Here is a 22,456-nt window from a genome sequence, read left to right on the forward strand (position 1 = left end):
GGGCCGCGGGGCGGGGCCCGCGCGCGCTCCCTCACGGCGCCGAGGCGGGAACGGGGAGGCGGCGACAAAATGGCGGCTGCCCTCACCCGCAGCGGGGTGTGGGCGCAGCGCTGCCTTTGAACGCCTTAGGCGTCTTAAGGGCTCACATGTTCCCCCGAGAAACCGTAATTTTCTTTTTTCCTTTTTTTTTTTTTTAAGTCTGTCTACAAGCTGGTGCCATCGCTGAGGAAACGCACGCCTTCCCCCCTCACGCCACAGCAAGTGCCACCCACCGCCGCCACACAAAACGACGGGGGAGCTCCACACCCCAGCCAGGGTAAATTGAAACAGCACACGCAATTGAAACAGAGTTTCAATTTTTAAGAAGAAAAGGTGTCCCCTGCATCACAAAACGGCAGAAAGGTTAGTGAGCAGCATCTCCTTACAGCAGCAGCCATACTGTAACACGCCGTCTGTGCCTGCTTTGTACGTCTCCACACAAGACTCGAAAGCTAAACTGAAGGTGAAGCTTCAAAAAAGAAATGTGCTTTATTAACCCTCACACACAGCATACAATTTAAGACAGACCACTTGCCAAGCATCATGGAGTCTGTATATCTTGAGTTTTCAACGCTAAATACCATATACACGTTTCCTCTGTACTACAAACAAAAAAATAATTACATCTCCATGCTTGTGTAGGAATAGGGAAAAAGAACTCAAAAGTGTTCAGGGAGTAAAGCTGTGTGAAACAGCGGGAAACTGGGGACGAGGAGAAGCCCGACTGTGTCTCCAAACCCAATATTTGAGGCTCTGAAGGGGAAGGAAGGAGGGAGGACAAGTTCTCCTGAGGCCAGGGTGTGCCCCGTTCCCAGACAAAGCCAGACTTTCCTGGCTGTTGCCTCACGGTGAAAGCAGTCACACCGGTAGGGCTCCTATTCACACCACTGGCATTTCTCTGCTCTCAGGTTCAAATGTGGTTCCAGAGGAAGGGAATGAAAGTGTTTCCAACCAACTATGCCACTCAAAGTAACTACCTGCAACTTTTCCAAACATTCTCTGGGCAGGTTTAGAAAACTTTAACATCTAAGTAACATTCAAGTCTCAGCTTTTGCTCTGGTATTCATTGTAGCAGTCCTCTAAGATTCAGTCACCAAGAAAAGGCAAGATACACCTCTGAGAATTATCCTATACGCTTCTATTTAGCTGTATGGGAGCACACCGTGGGACATGAGCATCATTATGGATCATAGTGAGTCAGTAACTATAAAAAGACCATGTTAAGTGGTTTCAAAACCCTGGACTGAGAGTCACATGAACCAGTTTACAGTCAGGTTCCAAACAAGCCTTCCCTGCTGTGTTTTAGTGGCCTTTCCTCACAAGGTATTACAAACTGAGCATATTTCTACCTTACAGAAAGCTCAATAAAAAGCAGACACACAAAAAGGAACACAAACCCCAATGGCCCCAGCATATTTCTGCCTCAGGACATCTGCTGCTCATGAACTCTCTCTCTCCTCTGCACGACTTCTGTGCGTGCTTTTGGGTTCTTCAACCCAAATGCACAAAAATAAAAGCATGACTTGTACTCATGATTAAATGCAGCACTTCTCAGGATATATAAAACAGCAGGAAACTGCAGCAGAGTATTTTGGAGCAAATTCTTATAAGTGAATAGCTACAGAAAGGAGTATGTGAATTAGAATTGGAATGAAAAACTATTTCTCATGCTTCAGCTGTGAAATAAATCCATGATCTCTCCAGGCATGAACTCAATGACCTCTGTGGAAAAATATCACTCCAGAACACAGTGGGATTGACTCACTCAGGTGTGGGGCTTCTCCTTGCCCAAAACAGCATCCAGGGGGTTGGAAAGCCCAGCACGACCCTGCCATTGGTACCCACAACCAGCGAGTCCATTCTGGGGGCTTGGCCTGGACAAGACACACAATACTTGTCCCAACAAATGTCACATACTGGAATTAAACCAGGCTAAGACCAGGAAAGCAGCAGAGTCTCTGCTCTTTAGGACACACAGAAAGCAAAGCAATGTTTTCCACGGTGGTGCTGCACCTGCCAGCAGCTCATCCTTCCCCATTACCACCAAGTTATCAGTGTTGAGAACTCTCTGCTCTTCACCAAAGCAATTTGTGAGGGTAGACAGCAGACACAGCAACTCACAAGTGTCACTACATCAGCAGCAAAGAACTCCTTTTTTTGTTTTCCCAAGCAAGACAAGGCAACTCATTCCAAAATCACTGAAAATTTCTTGGAGTGGAATTAAGAGACTGTATCATTCCCTCTGGCAGGTAATCCCACAAGTACAATTAGGCCAGCTCTTATACTTTTATGATAGCACTTGTAATGTTTATTGCTGGCATTTAAAGGTACCCCAGCTCCTGACTCTGCATGAAAACTTCAGACTTGTCAAATAAAGGCATTTCTGGCCCTGCTGAGCTGCTGCCATGCTGCTCCTGCCCAGCTCCACTCTCCAAGGCAATTCCTTTCACTGGCTCCATTTAAGACAGGTCATTACAGAAGCTAATTATGCTGAGCAGTAAGAAAGAAGAAATAAATCACTGTTTCAAACACGACAAAGCACCAGCTGTGAAAGGACTGAGCTTGTTCTGTGGAGCACTCTGCACCCACCTGCTTTCTGATCATGGCTGCTCCCACCTGAGCCGAGCTCCTCCAGCCTGGGATGTCCTTCCCTCCAGGAAGGGTCAGAGCAGCAGCACTTGCTCAACTCTCGGCTCCATGGAGCTGCTCCCTGCTCAGGTAAGAGAGAGCAGCCTTCTGCTCCTCCCAGCCAATCCCAAAGTGCTCTTCCCCACCCCTTCCCACAGGGCCCGAAGCTGCTTCCAGCTGCACCAAGCCAGGCTGCCTGTACAGGTTCTGCCACAGCAACATGAAAGCCATTCTGCTCCTTTATCATCATCCACCAAACACACAAGGCCAGCAGCTGCTTTACTGAGAGCAGCTCCACAGCACAGCCTCAGAAATCAGTGTACAATAAAGGCAGATAAACCTTGGAAAACCACTCCGATTGGGGAGGTCCATTTCTGGGAAGAGTTACCAGAAATGGCAACATGTGCCTTTCTGCTCAGGGACTTTAACACTGACCTACATAATTTTATTAACACTATTCATATGTAACAATCATGTATCAGTCAAGTGTCACAGTAAGAAGTGACATCTGAATTCTTACTAAGAAATAATAAGACACAGCTCTCAAAAAGGAGGAAAGATTTCCTTGGCAATCTTTTCTTCAATCTATCCACACTTGTTTCAATTTTTCCATCTTACATGATGAAAGACAGAGACAACTACAGAGCAGCATACCAGTAATTTTGTTCTTCTTTAATACTTTAACTTAGAATAAAAAAGGGAGTAATTTTAACTGTACATTCCCACTTCTCCTCTCCCCACTGCTTTGGTTTTTCTTTCAGGTGGTTCAGAGCCCACCTGCCACCAGGTGGGAAGTTGATTTTCTTATTAGCCCTGCATACAAATTGTTGAACATCAGAAGGACCCTGTTTGATTTTCAAAGTCTGTACCTCACAGTAGAAAAACAAGTCATTCTCCTGAGCCCCTGGGAAATGTTTTGAAGTCTAAAAGAGATCAGTGAACTCACTGATGCAACATAATTAATAGAAGGATTAACACTTCTAATGAGAGTGTTTTAAGGAAAGATTTATCACATCAATTGTTCATTCCAAGAAAGTATTTTAATTTTGATGTTTTAATTATGCATTTTAAAAGGCAGTGCTAATGAACCCAGGCGATAAGGGGTGATGTTACAGCCAAGTTCTGCTCAGATATTGTAGCAGGTCTGAACATTTTGAAAGTGATGAATTAATCTAAACCAGCATCCATCATGTTAAAGGTGATTCTTCTATGTCTTTATATCTTGCTCAACATTCTTGTACACTGAAAAGCCACTAAAACTTTGGCCAAGCATACAGGATAATTCTTTCTCCCACAAAAGAGTTGTTCAGCTCTTACTTCTCATATTCACAGTTTTATTTTGAGTGGATAACTCAAAAAAGAATAATTTTTAGCACTGAAATATCTTCTCAGTCCACAGAATTCCATGTTCTTGTATTCCCATCTCAGCCTTGCTACACAAGATGAAGGCATTGCTTGTTCCTGGTTTTATTTTCAAGTTTTGAATCAACTTGAAGGCTTTGAAGTTCTACATCACTTTAAGCATAAACAGTGTCTATTTTATAAATCTGATTCACTCTCATCCACCTGCAGATTCTGGAGAAGGTTCTAGCAAAGGTCACTTGTATTTTCACCAATTATCACACCTCTTTTCCTGAAAGAGAGAAAACACTTTGTAACCAACTCATTATAACAAGGTATGAGATTCAAAAATGCTCCTTAAAACCAAGATTTCTTCAGTGAATTTCCCTTCTTTTAGTGCTGCCAGTCATTCCTAGAAGGCTGCCACAGATTGCCTTGAGTTCCCACTGGTGCCCTGTGCATGTGCCAATCTTGCTGTGTAACTGCTCCTGATTTTAACATCAGACATTTTCCTGTTCCAGCAGCTTTCCAAGAACAAGAAAACCCACAGAAATGGGGAAAGTTGAGGCATGAGCCTTCTAACAGTCAAATACAAGCTGGAAAATCACTTCCTTAAGGAAGAGCTTTGGCCATTTCATAATTGACTGAAGTCTTCTCTAATCAAGAAAGCAGCTCATTTTTTGTTCTCCTCTAATATCCTGCTTGGGTTTTTCTTTAAAAGGCAGAGAAAAAGGATGTTGGAGATGAACAACTAAGTTTGGTTTGGACAGAAGGGGCTGTTTAGACTGCTTGAAACTGTCAAAGCATTTGAACCAATTTTATACCATCAAATTTCCCACAGCTACAACTCCCTGCAAACCCAGACTGGCACAATTCTTAGCAGAGCAGTCAGTGCAGCCCTGAGTCAGCTGAGCTGCCCTGCTGGCCTTACCTGTCACTGGGGTGAGGTGGATGTGTGTGGAACAGCCCCTCCCAGGACAATGCTGTTTTTATCTGGCAGGGTTTTCAGGCTGCTGCTGGCTGGGGACTGCAGGATTTTCCGGGAAAGCCTCATCCTGCCGTCGGTGGGATCACGGCCAAAGTATTTCACCTGGCAAGGAGCACAGCAATCTCACACTGAGCAACTTCAAGAGCTGCAAATAGCACTTGCCTTCAAAGATGAGGGGTAGGGTTTAAATTTTTATTCATTTTTTATCAGTTTGATGCTAGAAATGCAATAAATAAGCATCCTTTAGCCTATATTGCTATCAAATATTCTGGTGCCTAGATAGCAAGAGGATAACATTAAATAAACATAACTTGAATTATCAGGCCTTTAACTAGCACAGAAAGGGAATCCAATATGGAAAAATATTTTCTTCATAAACACTAAATAATCAGAGAAAAAAAAAATCAAATTTTAAAATATAAGCAGCGTTTTATTAGTATTTTAATGTTAAAAAATAATTACCTGAATTTCTTGTCCAACTTCTAATCCCAGGGCACTAGGGTGTTTAATCTAGAACACAGTGTTTTACAGAAATAAAATTATTAGAGTTTGTTTTAAAAATCCCTTCATTCAGGGGTTCTTCATGCTACACTACAGTGGCTCAGCACTACCAAAGGAACAACAGGATTCTGAATATTAATGGAAAAGGGAACTGCAGAGCCAAAGAACTTGGTGTAAAAACAACTGCAGCAGTCACAGTTGATTCTTTACAGGTTTAAGTACAGGGCAGGAAGAATTAGAATTAAAAGTGCTGCTAATTATCAGCTTTTAACCTGGAAATGGGCTGTGGAACAACAGTAAGTGTGTTACAGCCATGCCAACTGGGTAAAATAAATCTAATTGCCCATTTTGTACCTGTTTAAGGATGGCTTACCTTTCTTTGATCCAGCTGGGAATTATGAAGTAACACTGGGGTCATGTTTGGGTACAGTTTTACCATCACTCCAGAATCCCTGCAGCAGGAACAGCACAGTTATGTCAAAGGGCTTCAAGAAAAGTCCACATTTCACTCTCATATTGTCCCCAAAGCAAGCACTGTAAACTTCTCATAAACCAAATTTTACTCATCCCTTTTTAAAAATCTTTTATCCACCATAACATACCCACTCATTTTTCTTTAACTGCAAATAGATGAGAATTTCTTATTTCAGGGCAGTATTTCATTAATAGGTACCACCCAAAATGTAATTTTTACAAGTCAAACATTGTGATGAAAAGTGGAAAGCAAATTCATATCATCCCTTTCAGATTCAAAGATGAAAAAGGTGAAACTTTTATAATTTAGAGACATTCTAAAAACTAAACAAACAGCTTTATCAGGAAACAAAATCTTTTCACCAGAGTATCAGAAAATAGCAGAAATTATGCAGGTGCCAGTATTCTCAGCATAAATACGGCACTCTTAAAAAAATAATCATTATTTTACATAATAATTAGGTATGTATACATATCTAATATATAATATATTATACACTATATAATATACAATACACTGCATATAATATTATATATGATATATATTATATATCATATATAATATATTATATATGTATAATATATTGTATATATTATACATATATACAATATATGTATATATACATATATAATACAGCTACATATATAGCTATATACAATATATATATACAATATAATATAGCTACATAAATAATTTAATTTCAACTCCCAAGCACTTTTTATACCTTATTTCAGTAATTGTGGCTGTATAAATTGCCCCAAACTCCAAATTCACTTCTTGCTGTAGAAGGAAAAAAAGAAACCAGTAAGGCAGGAAGGCACAAAGAGCAAACTGTGGAGCTGAGGCAGAAGTGTGAGCTCACATCGTCCTTGCAGATCTCCCCAATGAACTCCCTGGCCTCGTGCATGGCCCCTGGCGTGGGGGCAAACACAGAATAGGTCTCCTCATCCAGCTGGCTCACAGTCACACCTGCAAAAGGGGATTGGGACACAGTCAGGGCACACTGCACACACTCACACTCAAAACACTCAGAGCAGAAGGGTTTTGCACACTCATTAAGACCTCAGACTTCTAACATTATTTAATTCTTAACTTCTTCTATCATTATTTTACCTTGTTCAATTTAGGCATTGAACAACCCACCTCCTTGCAAATAGCTCGATAAACTTGTGGGCCATAAGAGAACACAAAATTATTTTTGTAATCCTTTAAAGGCTGCAAAAAAAAAATCCTGAATAAATGTTGAGGTTTATGAATCAATTTCCCAGAGATTTTTAAACTTTGTAATGAAAAAGAAGGTGAAACATTAGAAACAAACAGAAAACAACCAAAGAGTCAACAAAGCAAAATCCTTGTGCCTTTGTGATTTTTAATAAAAGAAAAAGCAAGGGGTGGGTTTTAAATAAATCAATAGGACAAATTCACAATTCGGAGACCGGCTGTTCTAACCATGCTCTGCTTTCTGATATTTCAGAATCACAGAATTCCTGAAATCCTGGGACCCTGAAATCCTGGGACCCTGAAATCACGACCTGGGGACCCCTGAAATCCTGGATTGGACCCTGAAACGGAACCCTGAAATCCTGGGACCCTGAAATCTCTGGACCTGAAATCCTGGACCCTGAAATCCTGGCCCTGAAACCCTGGGACCCTGAAATCTGCAAGTTCACCCTGAAATCCATGGAGACTCCCAGAAATCCTGGGACCCTGAAATACACTGGACCTGAAATCCTGGGACCCTGAAATCCTGGACCCTGAAATCCTGGGACCCTGAAATCCTGGGACCCTGAAATCCTGGGACCCTGAAATCCTGGGACCCTGAAATCCTGGGACCCTGAAATCCTGGGACCCTGAAATCCTGGGACCCTGAAATCCTGGGACCCTGAAATCCTGGGACCCTGAAATCCTGGGACCCTGAAATCCTGGGACCCTGAAATCCTGGGACCCTGAAATCCTGGGACCCTGAAATCCTGGGACCCTGAAATCCTGGGACCCTGAAATCCTGGGACCCTGAAATCCTGGGACCCTGAAATCCTGGGACCCTGAAATCCTGGGACCCTGAAATCCTGGGACCCTGAAATCCTGGGACCCTGAAATCCTGGGACCCTGAAATCCTGGGACCCTGAAATCCTGGGACCCTGAAATCCTGGGACCCTGAAATCCTGGGACCCTGAAATCCTGGGACCCTGAAATCCTGGGACCCTGAAATCCTGGGACCCTGAAATCCTGGGACCCTGAAATCCTGGGACCCTGAAATCCACAGCCAACATCTGGGGAGCAACCCTCACTGCTACAGCACCAGCTGGGATTGGCACACTACCTGAACAGAGAAACAACTTGCATTAATAGCTGAGGGAAATGAAAGTGTTTTGGAGCCAGAATGGTAAAATTCTTTGCCTTTCTAGGAAAGGGAAATAAGATTTTTCCTCCTTTTCTCCACCTCAATCCCCTGGAGAAGCATTATTCAAGTTCACCACAGCATTAAGTTTCAGGTCCAAAGTAGAGCATCTCCCAGAATTTTTTCATTTCCAGTTTGCACTGAGCATTGAAACAGCTCAACATACAAGTGTGAAACAAAGGGAAACCCATGAGGAGAAATCATCACAGGAATCAAAAATGTCTCACCAGTCTGTGCTTGAAGTTTTTTCAAGTTGTAAGCCCCAGGACCAACGAATCTTAATCTTTTTGATAATGGAACGTGGATGGTTTCTGAAAGAAGATTTAGAAATCCTTTGAAGTGCTAAATATAATCATCTTGAAAGCTATCACACAAAAGGGCATATTCAGCTACCTGGGCTATCTGCTGAACAGGGATGTAATTACAGGCAAGAACTGAAATTAATGAAGATACAGAATAAACTCTGATGACTGTAAATTACCTTAAGCCATACTGATACTCTGATCTACATCCATTCTGATGTTGTCAGAGCTTCACATAACTGCACTTCAATTGTTTTTTGGTGTACACTGAAATAGGAGTGCTGCCCCATGTGGCAATAACAATCCCCCCAAAATAACCAAAACTAACCACAACCCCTCCACAAATTATCCACACAGGATAAGGGCATAAATATATAACAATCAATCATTAAAAAAAAGGTATTTTAAGCAGAAGTATATTGTTAAAAAGCTATGAATTCACAAAATAACATTACCTACAACTGGTCCACTTTCTTTTCTGTTAGGTCTGGGTTTTGCCAGTGTTTGGTTCATAATTTGTAGAATCTCCCTCTTTGCAGCTAGAGGGAATAATAATTTAAAAAATCAGTAATTTTACATATGATTAAAAGAAATATATGAAGTTTTTGTTATACAGTAGAAAAACATTCCTTGTCAAAACCTGTCTCCTGCCTAGCTGGAGAATGTCAGGCTGAAAGTTTTCCAACTCAATAAATCCTTATTAAACCACACAGCTTCACTTTCTCATGTGCTTCAGGAATATTTTAGCTGCACATGTCAGAATACAGATGGCAGCAAGTTTCACTGGTAAATATAGCTGAATTTATGTGAAATGAGAGGAAGTTTGCTGTTATTTTTATAACATTATCCTGTTGAATTTAAAGTGTGTAAGTCCCAATAATGCAATGGCTGAAGTTGGTTTAGAGCTTACTGATTAAGCCAAACCCATTTCATAAAGATAGGAGCTTGTTTTTCTCACAATGAGAACAAAAAATGAACAGTTAATTGTTTAGTTTTCTACAACTTAATTCCATTTATAATATAATGAAATGGGTGTAAATGCAAGAACAGACCTACCTGTAGCTTGCTGAATAGCTTCCACCACAATTTTTATTGGTATTCCTGGCAGCTTCAGATCAACCTGACATGAGAAGAATTAAGTGCCATCAACATGTCAGGAAAGCTCTTTTAATACTCTCTGAGTTTCATTTGAGGAAAATTCCAGCTCACAATACCTGCAGTGCAGTTATCCCTTTGTTGGTGCCTGCCATCTTGAAATCCATATCTCCATAGTAATCTTCAATTCCCTGCCAGCACACACAGACAAAACCAAGTTGGAGTCATTTCATCCCACTATACCAAAAAAGGAATTACTTTTCAGACTTCCAAGTTTTCTTCAGCTTTATTTTGCTGTTCAGGATTAACTGTTCCTTTCTCTCCTTCCAAATCAAGAGCTTTTGTGGACAAGTTTCTGATCCACAGCTGATCTTGTGCTGTCAGGGGCTGCACATTTTCCTCCCCAGCCCCTCTTCCAAGTGCTCATTCTCCACCCAATATGCAGTGGCCTTCAGTAAATTATTCATCTTTTTATCCCATGAGGAAAGAAAAAATTAATTGGAAGGAGAAAGCTGATGAATGCCTAAATAACTAAAAACATGGAAAATAAGAAACATGACAGGACATATCATACAAATTTTTCAAAATGAGGGAGAAATTTGGGTGATGAAACAAAAGATGAAACAAATTTTTCCAGTTTTGGTGGTGTTTGCATGGGCCAAAGAGATGAGAATCTTAACTCTATGTTTCAGAAGGATGATTTATTATTTTATTATATATTATACTAAGAGAAAATGATATACTAAAACTATACTAAAAGAATAGAAGAAAGGATTTCATCAGAAGGCTTGAAAGGAATAGAAAAGAATTAGAATGATAAAATCTTGTGACTGACCAGAGAGTCTGAGACAGCTGGACTGTGATTGACCACTAATTAAAAACAACCACATGAGGCCAATCAAAGATGCACCTTTTATCCACAGCAGCAGATAATCAGTGTTTACATTTAATTTCTGAGGCCTCTCAGCTTCTCAGGAGAAAAATCCTGTCAAAGGGATTTTTCATAAAATACGCCCATGACAAGGAGTGATGTTCTGGAACTGACTGGGTGGAAGGTTCCAGAAGAAGCCACAGAGGTATTTCTCAGCAGTGATTTGAGGAGGAGGAGGATGTGAGAGCACTCACCAGGATGTCTGTCAGCAGGCGATAATCCTCAATGTCCCCCTTGCCCTGACTGCACTTGGTGACCAGGCCTATGGCTACACCTGCCACTGCACTGGACACTGGAACTCCTAGGAGAGGCACAAAAATACATTTTTGAAGCCTTTGGTCATATCCAGATCCTGCAGCACGTTATCACATGTGGTTTATCCTTGTGAGTGCTTTATTTTGTACCTGCATCCATTAATGCTAAACTTCCACCGCATGCAGAAGCCATTGAGGAGGAGCCTGGAGTTGGAATGCAGGAAAAAAACAGGATTAAACACTGATAATGGGTCTCAATAGAAGCTACAGTTATTTTTCTCATCCTCTGGCATAAAAATGCCCCCAAATACCATTTTGAAAGCTCCATTCTTCATGAACCTGCTTTTTATTTTACAATATTTTATGTGATAGTTTTAAGAACATTTAAACTGAAATCTATTATTTAGCATGCCTATATATCAAGTTTGTCAAACAAATTTAGTCTCCAGCCTAGGTTAGAAACAAGAAAACCCTAATACCATTAGATTCCAAGACTTCAGAAGTAACTCTGATTGTGAATGGGAAATCCTGGGGTATAACTGGTTTCAAAGCTCGTTCTGCCAGTGCACCTGTTTAAAAAACCCAACAAAATAACCACTAAGTGATCCATGAATAAAAATCAGATAAAATATTGGAACTTCCAGCATGGCATTTCTCTAGTCTGGACTTACCATGTCCAAGCTCCCTTCTGTTCATGACAGTAACTTTGCCAATCTCATTGGTTGCATAAGGTGGAAACTATGAAACAAAAAAAAGTGTACACACAAAATTAACCTGCTTTTCTTTTCCATTTTAAAACATCCACTTAGACAAAAACATCTTTGAAATTTTGGTGCATCTCAAAGTAAATATACATTAAAAATAAAATAATCAAACCACCACATGACTTCTATCAGTCACTTGGTTTGCAAACCAGGACCAGTTTAGGTAATGTTTAGTAAATGTTTTATTTCCACAAGACAAAAAGAGAATAAAGCAGTAGCAAGGTAGCTAAGAGAGAACACAAGAAGCTTCCTCCAAAGGAACTTGTCAAACCACCTAGCAGAAATGTTATTTCTGTCAGAGATAATGGAACAAGATCTGCCTGTTGCCTGTAGGAAACACTTTGGGCAAGCTCCAAAGGCTGAGAGAGATCCAAGATGTAAAAGCATTTATTTACTATTGCTGTGCCATGCCAGCTGAACATATTAATAGAGTTTACTAAAAATAATAGCACAGGTTAATCCTGCTTTCAGTAAGAACCTGTTCTGAAGGAGCTCACCTAATGTTATGGCATGAAAAGCCTGTATAAACTGGCAATTTACAAATTACCTGCTGCTCTTCAGGAAACCAGCACTTCTGCTCATATAAATTCATGCATGAATTAGCATAAATGCATTTTAGCAAATCTAGAGCTAATTTATAACCTTGGAAGTGATCAACTGCACCTTTACAAGCAAGACATGAAGCCCTTTTATCAATCATGCAGAAAGTTGTAACACAGGAGAAGTCTCACCTCATAATGCAGCATGAAGTTTTTATCTTTAATTCCACTATTAATTAAAAACAAGATCATGTCAAAACAGGAGCAACCAAACATGTCACACACAACAGGTAATTCAAACTAATTACAAATGGACCCAGCCAAAGCCAACAAATCAATCCATTGCTGATCACCCACAGCTACCAAAATTAGAGAATATTCCAAACTCTTCCAGGGGACAAAGATTTAACTACAGCAAAGCTGAGACATTAAAATGTAAAAGCTCCCACTCTGGGATGAAATCACTGGGGTGACATCACTGCAATGTGGCTCTAAAGGGAACCAATTTCACTTCAGCAATGAAGTGTTCAAAGCACAAGGACCAGCTTGCTACATTCCAAGTTAAACTTTCCACAAATATTTTAAACACATAAACCAGGCTGGATGTCACTTGTAACACTCCCCAGTTTCAAATGTGGGCTATGGAATTAATGCCACCCTAACACAAACCCATGCCATGATCTCTGGAAAGCAGGCCACTTCAAAGTCTCATTTTACACATTTTTCAGTCCCAAAAAAGTAACTATGTGGAAGTTGAAGGGGATTTTATCAAATGTGCTTAAAATCTTCACCCTCTTGTTACTACTGCCAAAGCACCAAGACATACATACCTCACTGCTGTGGAGATAACATCTGACTTTACACTGGATTCTAGAGAGTCAAATGTAACTGTACACAGAACCTAAAATGAAAATGAGCTAAAATAAATAAAAACCAAACCCCTCTTAAACCCTTGCAGCCTTCACAAATGTTACTGTTTATGAAGAATCAAAAAGAACAAGTCCAGCAGCACATGAGATGCCATCAGCTACCACTTGTAGAACCTTTTCTCTCTATCACACAAACTTACTCCCAGTCTGCAAAGGCCACACATTCTTACAAGCAATCCCATTTAAAAATATTAATTTAATGCTGCTTAAGTAGGAGCCAAGAGCAGTTTGCTCCCTAAGAAAGATGTAAGAGACAGGGCCAGCTGCAGGCACAATGTTGTTTGTGCCTGTTTCCCACATGGACTTGCAGTGGGTGTATTTTTAGTGGGATAAGAGGGGACACTGAGGAGTAAATCCCTGCCTGCCACTGCCACCCTAACTCAGTGCAATAAGAAGTTAGATCAGTGGCTGACAGTCCTCTAGCAAAGGCAGCTATAAAAGTACAGAAGACCAAATCTCAAGTATGCTCTTAATTCAATCCACCCAACAGCTGACACTTGTGGCAAAGAAGAGAAAAAAATCCTCTCATTATTGCAATTTTCGGGTAAAATTTCCCTATTTGGCTCAGGTTGCGTATGGAGCTGCTTTTAAAAGATTTCTCATGAGGTGCCCAATTTAGCAGTGCCCTACACACCAATGTGCTTCCCAACCCACACACCACTTCTGCTTCTTGCTATTTAAATGTGAAGAGAACAAGGAAACCTGGCATTGAATCTCTGAGCTTTTGATAGTTCATTGATCATTTGTGATGTTTCAGTGACACTACCTGTGTTTGACCTCTCTGAAACAAGGCTGATCCATGAAGCATTTTGAACATGTTCACTTCACATTTAATGTCTCTGAGGGAAGTCAAATCTCTCCCATCACACCTGAAGTGACAAAGAGAGATGAAGAGATCAGTTCAACCACAGTCTTTGATTAAAAGCTGACAGAAATATTATCAGTAGGAGTTTGACACACCCACCTTCTATATTCATTTAGCACAAGATTTCTAAAAATGTCCTTTGAAACCACATTGAAAGATTCCATGATTTCGTAAGGCTCAGCCTCCGGAAATTTTTCTGGGTATAGAAAAGAAATTGTTGGGAAATTAATTTTATAGAACTTTTACTAAAATAGCTTCCAACAAAGAGTTAGATACTCTAACTCCAAGCAGTGCTACCTACATTAAAACATTCTCAAAATATTAACAAAAATGATACCTTTCAGCTGTTCTTCTGTTTCAAGCCTTATTTTGTTGATTGCCTCATCTCTTGAAATCTAGAACAGAGGATTTGCAACCAGTTAACTCTACAGGGCAGAACAACAACTGAGGTTTGGGGCTGTTTGGTTTAAAGATCTGCAAAAATTTAAGGAATAAGAAACAGAACTGTCAGACAAATTCAAAACTCAATAATGAGGTTGGAAGAGACCTCAGGGGTTGTGTGGTCCAACCTTTATTGGCAAGAGCAGTCTAGACAAGCTGGCCCAGCACCCTCCCCACCTAAATCCTAAAAATGTCCCACACTGGGCAATCCACCTCTTCCCTGGGGAGATTATCCCAGTAACTGATGATTTTTCCTGAGCAGAACATTGCTCTTGTGCCCAACCAAACCTTTCAGGAGTAACCTGCACCCATTTCCCCTCATCCCTTCCATGTGACTTTTTTGGAAAAGGGAGTTTCCACCTCCACAGAATACAAGCAAATATTCTGGGCAGGTTAAAACTTAGAGAAAAATGAATTATTATTTTTATTATTATTACAAATAGATGCAGAGAAGGAGACAAGCTTAAATTACAGTAGCAATGAGGTTGGAAAAAGGCCCTGAAATCATCAAGTCCAACCTATGATCACCACATTGTCAACCAGAGCATGGCACATCCAGTGTTTCCTTAAAACACCTCCAGGGACAGAGCTTGAGCTAAAAGCTTAAAGAACTCTATTCTCCTACAGTTTCATTATGATATTAACTCAAAAAATAATTATATCACAATTGATTACTTACTTTATCATGGCTTGAATCTGTGAACACTGCATAGATCTTGTTAGAAGCAAGCCTTTAGGGAGAAAAGGAAGAATTTTTGAAAATACAACTTAAAAAACACTTCTATAATCAGGTTTTTTTTTTTTTTTTGAGGACTAAATGTTTGAAAATTATTTAGTGAAATACCAATCTGGTGAAAGCACCAGACTCACAAACATTCCTCCATCTGCATGATTTGTTCTGCACTTACTTCTTTGCAAGTTCCACGATCTCTTCAGGAGCAAGGAATAATTTCTGGACAGTTCTCTTGACCACCCCCCGCTCCTTCACCAGCTGCTGGATGCCCTGGATGATGTGCTGGGTCTGCTTCACCCCCACTTTGATGGCATGGCAGAAATCTTGCTGCAAGATGTTCTCAGCAGTTGCTTCCAACATAACTGGCAATGGAAAGTTAAAAATTCAGTGAATTCCTGTTTTATTGTTCAACAGCAATCTAACATTAAACTGCATAAATATGAGGGAATCTACTTAAAAAAAAGTTACCTATCACTGCAGTATAAAAATCCACATTTCAAAGATAAGGAAAACATCTGCAAAGATTTCCAAGCCCTCAACAGACAACAATTCACTTACCAACTTGATTTTGTGCAGCTCCAGCAACAACTAAATTCAGAGTACTGGAGGCCATCTCTTTCCTAGTTGGATTGATAACAGTCTCTCCATCCACCAGCCCCACCCTCACTGCACCTGCAAAGAAACTCCACAAAGTCATTTATTATTATAATAAATAAGTTCTTTAAGGCATCACATTCCTTTGAAAGTTACACAGCTAATAGCAATAATTAAAGCTACAGACTAATTAAAAAAATATCAGCACGATGACTGGATATTAAGAACTAATGTAGAAGACAAAATTATCTGTTCTCTTTTTATTTTGGGCAAATAATGCCAGTATTACACACAATGCTGTGAGTGTACTGGGAGTTTTTTGGCATTTCAGCACATATTTTCTAGGAAAAAAAAAGGCAGCTGAAATTGTTCAATATTTGTTCTTGGGCAGATCTTTTCTCTTCCCAGAAAATACTCACAAGGAAATAAATCTCTTGTTGAATTCCTTGAGGAAAAGTATTCTGAAGCAGCTATTTTCCAAACAATGCTTTTCACTAATATGTTTCTCTTAGCAGAAAATTAATTTATTGGTCTACATAGTACACTATTTCTATATTTTATTTCCTCTCAAAAGTGCATTTAGTCCAGAAAAAGAATTCCTTGAACTGCAATAATCCTATCCATGGTAAAATTATTTCCAGTCCTTGAAATTTCATGTTTAGATTCAGCTTTTACTTTAAAAAACAAAGTGCCACCTGTAGTCTAGATCTTCCATTCCATTAAAATCACCCATAATTTCAAAATATTTGCTTACCAATAGGACCATTCCAGGGGATGTCAGACAAGGCAAGTGCTGCAGAAGCTGAAAGGAAGACAAAAATCTGGATTAGGAAAAAACCTGCTCTCATTAAATCCCACCAAAGCACCAATTTCTCACAGCCTTCTTACCTCCATTAATTGCCAGAATATCAGGATCATTGACACCATCTACTGCTAAAAGATTACAAAGGATCTGGCATAAGATAAAAGACAATGAATCATTTTGACCTATACATTTTTATAAGCTGTCAATACAAAGCTAAGGGCACTAAAAAACTCCAGGTATCTACACAAGGCTATTTTTCACAGGGAAATTTTTTCAGGTATTTAAAATAGAAAGCTGACAATAAAGCCCCATTAATGGATAATATTGTATCACATCATATATAAAATATTTACTATTAGTATCTTTCCTCTGTTGTACAGAGGAGATTTTAATTTTGTTCCTACATCTTGACAACAAAATTTGGAAAGTAGGATGTAATAATAAATAAAGACAAGGATATTACAGACTAAAAAGCAACATTACACTTGTTTGTGAAGTGCAAACCCCTCCTTGATGTTAACAAAAATAGTTTTTCTTAAAACAGGGCCTGGATAATGAAATTTTCCTTGGCCATATCCAAGTTTTCCATTTTGAAGGTGGCATGACTTACCTGTGTATCATAAAAGTAGCCTGCTGGGAAGAGAGGTCTGATTGAGCGATCTGCAAAGGAAATAACAAACTTTTCATAAGAATTCATAAGAATTTGGGTTGCAGCAATTAATATTCAGCTTGTCCTGAAATGACCCCACCAGAAACTGACAAAACAGGGGTTAAAAAAAAAAATAGTGGAGAACCCAGAAATGTATTAAATGTATTTACCATAACATATATAACCTTACAATTTCAATCATACTGATAAATAAATTACATGTTTGTTTTCTGGCAGCATTATAAATGGTATTTACAATGGCATTATAAATGGTATTTTCAGACACTCACAAAAAAATGACAACATTTTTAAAGTACATTGTAAATAAAAGGTTTCAGCCTACCTATTACTCTGCTTGTAAGGATTTCCTTATCAGTGGAACCAAGCTCTCTTCTTAGATAATTTGTAGGAATTCTTCCTGCTGCAGCAGCTTTCTGCCTGTAATCAACCTTCCAAAGAAAATTCATGATCAATGACAACTGATTATTTACTGCAGAGCCACAGAAACCCTCACAAGGGACCCAACAGGGATCCTTTTTATCATTTTATTTCATCATCAACTGCAATTCTGAAGTGGAGGCTCTGCCATCTACTGTTTGCATTCCTCACTCCCCCCAACATCCTGAACTCCACATTTAAGGACTATGGCTGTTAAGTTCATCATTGATTAGCACAAAATTAATTCTTAGTACTTAATTAATACTTTGTACTTAATTAATCATTAGTACTTACCACTAATGGCATAAACTGAGATGGAGAGGGCTTGGTTTTGCTGACTGCTGTGACCATCACTGCTGTGTCACCTAGCTGAGTTAAGAAAAATAGGTAAAAACTGAAGTTATCTGAAAAGAAAATAATTCCCAATATTCTAAATTTATTTACAAACCAGTAATTCTTAAGAATGATACTCTGCAGAAAGCCACCACATAAATCCACAGCTCATGCCCTGTTTTTGCTTTTCAGACTTAATTTTTTCCTATAAAATTTTTCCTTCCCTTTGTTAGGGATGAAGTTGGCACTTGAGGCTCTATATCCCACAGGCTCTGATGCCCAAACAATGATTTTCAAGATTCAGGAATTTTGAAGCTGCACAAATTTTGGCTATTTTTTGTTTTTACCTGAACAACAGCAGATCCATCTGCAAACTTGGCAAGTTTTCCAGAAGACAGCTCCATCTTTCTAAAGGAAAGAAAGAACCTGTTACACGAGTTTCTAGAGAATTCATGTACATCTCCCAGCAATTCCTGCACTCCTCTGTAGCCCCAACTGCACAGAATGAAGGCTGTGCTTCACAGGAGTAACAAAAATCCTCTTAGATATAAAAATTGAAATTCTTGGAGCAAAAGTGACCAAATCCATTTAAATTTCAAGTGTCCTGCTTCCTTTACCTTGAAGCAAAGCCTTGTAACTGTCCCTAGGAGTTACAAAGGTGAAGCATCAGCTGCTCCAGCTGGGGTTTAGCCAGTGGGAAACACCCTCAAGGCTGAGGGGAGCTGATTGAATACATCCCAGCACAGCTACAGAAAATCCCCTCCTCTGTGGCAGAGAAAGGACAGCAACAAGGCAACGAGGATACACTTGAGAGCAATATATAAAAATATGGATTATTTATTCCAGGGGTGTGCTGGGTGCTACTGCACAAGGCCAGCACACTCTCCTGCCTTTCCATACCACTATTCATACACAGAAATCCAGAGCTGGTCCCTTCCCAAGCACAGCCCCTCTATTATGACTAGTCAGTAATTTTTATACAAGTTATCCCAGGTAAAATGTTCACATGCTCAGGGGAACACCTGGGCAAGGCCCTTATGACCTGTAGGTGTGATTTTCATTGTTATAATAATACAATTCAGCTCTAGAGTCACAGGATGGTTTGGGTGGGAAGGGATCCTGAAGATCACCAAGTTCCACCCCTTCACTATCTCAGGTTGCTCCAAACTCCATCCAACCTGGCTTTAAACACATCCATGGGTGGGGCAGCCGCAGCTTCTCTGTGCCAGGATCTCACAGGGAACATTCTTCCCCTAATATCCCATCTAAACTTACTGTGTTTCAATTTTAACCCGTTCCCCCTTGTCCTGTCACTGCACCTTTCCAGGCAGCTCCCTTCAGCTCCTGGAAGGCCACAATTAGATCACCCCAAAGCTTTTCTTCTCCAGGCTGAACAATCCCAATTCTCTCAGCCTTTACTGACCAGAAAGGTCTCCATCCCTGTGATCAACTTGGTGACCTGGAATATTTCGCTTAAATTGGCACTGAACACATCGACATCCATCAACATTTTCATTTATTACATCCTTATGGCTCCTCAGCCTATGACTCAGCCATGACAGGGCTGATCCCACTGCTGCGGGCTCCCTTCTTGTTTGGCAGCACACCAAGACCCGACACCAAAGAACGTCCCGCCTGAGGATAAGCTCAGTTATAACCTCAGATAACCTGGACACATCCCGCATTTTGCACCAGTTTTCCCTCACGTTTGCGTTACTCTCCAGCCGGGCCAGCGCTCGGCCGTGCCGCCCCCACACCCCTCACCTGCCGCCCACCTCCACCGTCACGGCCCTCCCGGGCCCGGGTGTGGGCCCCGCCGCGGCGCCGCGGGCACACAGCCAGGGCAGGGCGGGCCGGCCCGGGGGCAGGAGCCGCCGCCACCGCGCCGCGGCCCCGCCGCCATCCCGGGCCAGCGCGCCCAGCGCGGCGCGGCCGCAGCTCGTGGCGGCCGCCATAGCGCCCCCGGCAGGAAAGGGCGGCCGCGCGATTGGCTGGGGGCAGCGGCGCCGCGCAGTGAGAGCGGAGCGGATTGGCCGAGGCGCCGCCGCGCCGCTTTCGGTTCCGTACGGGCGCTACAGCGGCTGAGGAGGGTCAGGCAGCGCAGAGCGCGCCAGTGCGGCCGCTCCGCCACTCCCGAATCTGAGGTGAAAAGCGGCAGAAAAAGCTCCGAGATAGCGCCTGAGGCGGCTTTGGGGCCACCTCGGGCTGGAATCTGAGGAAAAGCAGATCGAACGGGGGCTCGGAGCGAGGAAGAGGACACCGGCACCGGGCCGCGCCCTCAGGAGTCCCGCAGGGTTGGTAACGGCACGGCCTGAGGGGCCCCGCCCTGCCTGAGGGGCGACCCCACGGCCGGCTGGAATTCGTGAGGGGAAAACCACCTGGCTTTGGGATTAATTTACTCCGCAGACTTTGTTCTGTAATATACCCACCAAAAAAAACTCCTCCAAAACAAAAATAAAACTAAAAACAAACAAACAAACCTCCAACAACAAAACCCAAAAAATAACAAGGAAAAAAATACCGAAAAACCACCAACCAACAACAACCAAAAAAAAAAAAAAACCCCAGAAAAAATCCACCATAAAACAAACAAAAACAACCCCAAAACACAACAACAACAAAAAACCCACAAAAAACAAACAAAAAAAACCAACGCCCCCAAAGACAGCAACAAAACAACCTAAAAAGAGAAACAACTCAAAAGAACCCCACCAAAAAAACCTCAAAAAACAACCAAAACAAACCCCCCCCCAAAAAATAAATCACCAAAACACACTTTAAAGCAAAGAACACCAAAATAATCTGCAATGTGCAAGAAGACTAGAACACAGATATTGCTTATCACAAACTTGATGTGCTCTTACAAGCTCAGAGTGCATCAGAATGTCACTGAGGGCACAGTAGTTTTGTTAGTTTATTAATTATTCCTCAGCGTAATGCAAAATAAATTAGTAATTAGTGTTAATTATGTCTCTGAGGTGAGTGAACAATAATGTGATTGTGGAGATCTGATCACACCAACAGTGAGATAGTTTATATTCATTTAATCCCACGTGTATCTGTCACGCATCACCTTGAACTCATCTGCTATCTGCATTTAACAATTTAAATTTGATAAGTAATAAATGAAAAAACATAATAATTTACTACTATTTTATTTTTAAAGCTATTTTGATGTCACTTGTTTGCTTGATTCAGGTTTTCTGTCCAAGCTGCTTTTATAGGAAACAGACTCAGGACTGGGAGAACAGTCCAAGCAACAATTTTCCTTTTGTGCCAACATGTTTCATATCTTTTTGGCAAGGCACAAAAGAAAGAAGTAAAAGGATCAGAAACTTGGGATTTGGCCTAGGCAAAAAGGCTGTTAACTTTATCCAGATTTACAATTTATTGGTACAGTTTTGTTTGGTACAAGAATGAATTAGGTGGCAAAGCAGAAATGTTCCCCTTATTCCCTTGAATTCACATTAAGACTGAATGACAAACAGACAATTGTTTGGAATGTTTTTTATGTAATTATTACAATTGCTATTCTTACGCTCACCAAGACGATAAATTAATATTTCATTGCTGTCATGGCCTAACAGACTATAGCCATAGAACCACTGTCATAGGAAAAGGATACCAGAGCTTGGATTTCCTTCAAAATACTAGGCAGCAAACAAAATTAATGTTTAATATCATGAAAGAAAGCAAAACTATGATTCATTTATTAAGAAAGATTTGCACTTCATTTCCCTCTTCATTAAATTTTCTCTGGTTTGTTTGATACCCAATTCTCTCCATCCCCATCCTGCAGCTCAGTAAATCTCTCACTTCAAGTGAGACACTTGACAAACACTTGTAAAGTGTCAGACACTTGTAAAAAAATGATGTGTGGCTATTTTAAGGGATGGTAAACATGCAACCAACTACCCTAGAAAAAGGCTATGACCATTTTCAATGCACTCCTCCACTACATGGCTTCTTATGGCTCTATTTTTTCCTGGGCTCAAGTTTTTCTGTCATACAAGATTAAATTGAACCCCTTATGTAGTTTTGGCATAAAGCTCTACACACTTATTATTTGATTTATTACAATTTTATTTTAAAGAGGAACCCATTGTACAGATCTAGCCCTATAAAAGCAGCTCAATATAAAACTTAAATGAAAACCAAACCCAACAAACAAACAAACAGCCTGACAGTGGTTTATTTCCCCCTTTTTTCCATCATTGCTGATAAGAAATTGTACCTGCAGTTGTTCCAGGAAAGACTCCCTCTGGTGTTCCAGCCATTCCACCATGCCCTGGTAGTGCATCCCCTTCTGGCTTTATTGCAAACTGTGAAGAGCAATTATGGCATCATTAAATAGTCCTGGGAGCCCTGGGATGCTGCACCTGAGCAAGTAACTTTGAAATGAACAAATTTGTTT

General features: G+C 40.7%; 1 protein-coding gene across 2 annotated transcripts; it reads right to left on the minus strand.

Moving 5' to 3' along the window:
- Nucleotides 1-3,980: 3,980 nt before the first annotated feature.
- Nucleotides 3,981-22,358, minus strand: PNPT1 (polyribonucleotide nucleotidyltransferase 1). Of its 2 annotated transcripts, none has more exons than XM_064709726.1 (29): nt 22,277-22,358; nt 18,390-18,450; nt 18,004-18,078; nt 17,615-17,720; nt 17,233-17,282; nt 16,706-16,769; nt 16,572-16,619; nt 15,782-15,895; nt 15,399-15,585; nt 15,170-15,221; nt 14,387-14,444; nt 14,149-14,245; nt 13,951-14,053; nt 13,086-13,156; nt 12,448-12,484; nt 11,624-11,690; nt 11,432-11,521; nt 11,103-11,156; nt 10,893-10,999; nt 9,887-9,958; nt 9,729-9,792; nt 9,128-9,211; nt 8,598-8,681; nt 6,835-6,941; nt 6,697-6,752; nt 5,871-5,949; nt 5,459-5,506; nt 4,940-5,098; nt 3,981-4,300 (listed from the first exon to the last, which is right to left on the minus strand). In XM_064709726.1, exons 2-28 carry the CDS (start codon nt 18,444-18,446, stop codon nt 4,943-4,945), a joined length of 2,187 nt encoding a protein of 728 aa, XP_064565796.1. In that variant the 5' UTR covers nt 18,447-18,450; nt 22,277-22,358; the 3' UTR covers nt 3,981-4,300; nt 4,940-4,942. The 2 variants fall into 2 exon arrangements, with proteins under 2 accessions (XP_064565796.1, XP_064565797.1); XM_064709727.1 differs by lacking the exon at nt 22,277-22,358 and adding an exon at nt 19,807-20,006.
- Between the last annotated feature and the right edge of the window lie 98 nt (nt 22,359-22,456).

Source organism: Zonotrichia leucophrys, chromosome 3 (genome assembly GCF_028769735.1).
Source record: "Zonotrichia leucophrys gambelii isolate GWCS_2022_RI chromosome 3, RI_Zleu_2.0, whole genome shotgun sequence".
NCBI classification, from domain to species: domain Eukaryota; kingdom Metazoa; phylum Chordata; class Aves; order Passeriformes; family Passerellidae; genus Zonotrichia; species Zonotrichia leucophrys.

Bases quoted from the DNA above. Each gene is read 5' to 3' on its own strand.
- PNPT1 (XM_064709727.1), bottom strand. From the start codon at position 19,997: ATGGCGGCCGCCACGAGCTGCGGCCGCGCCGCGCTGGGCGCGCTGGCC. The intron at 16,620-16,705 runs GTAAGAAGGCTG...TCTTCCTTTCAG, and splicing joins TATTCTGGCAATTAATGGAG to CTTCTGCAGCACTTGCCTTG. The intron at 13,157-13,950 runs GTAGTGTCACTG...TTTTCATTTTAG, and splicing joins TTCAGAGAGGTCAAACACAG to GTTCTGTGTACAGTTACATT.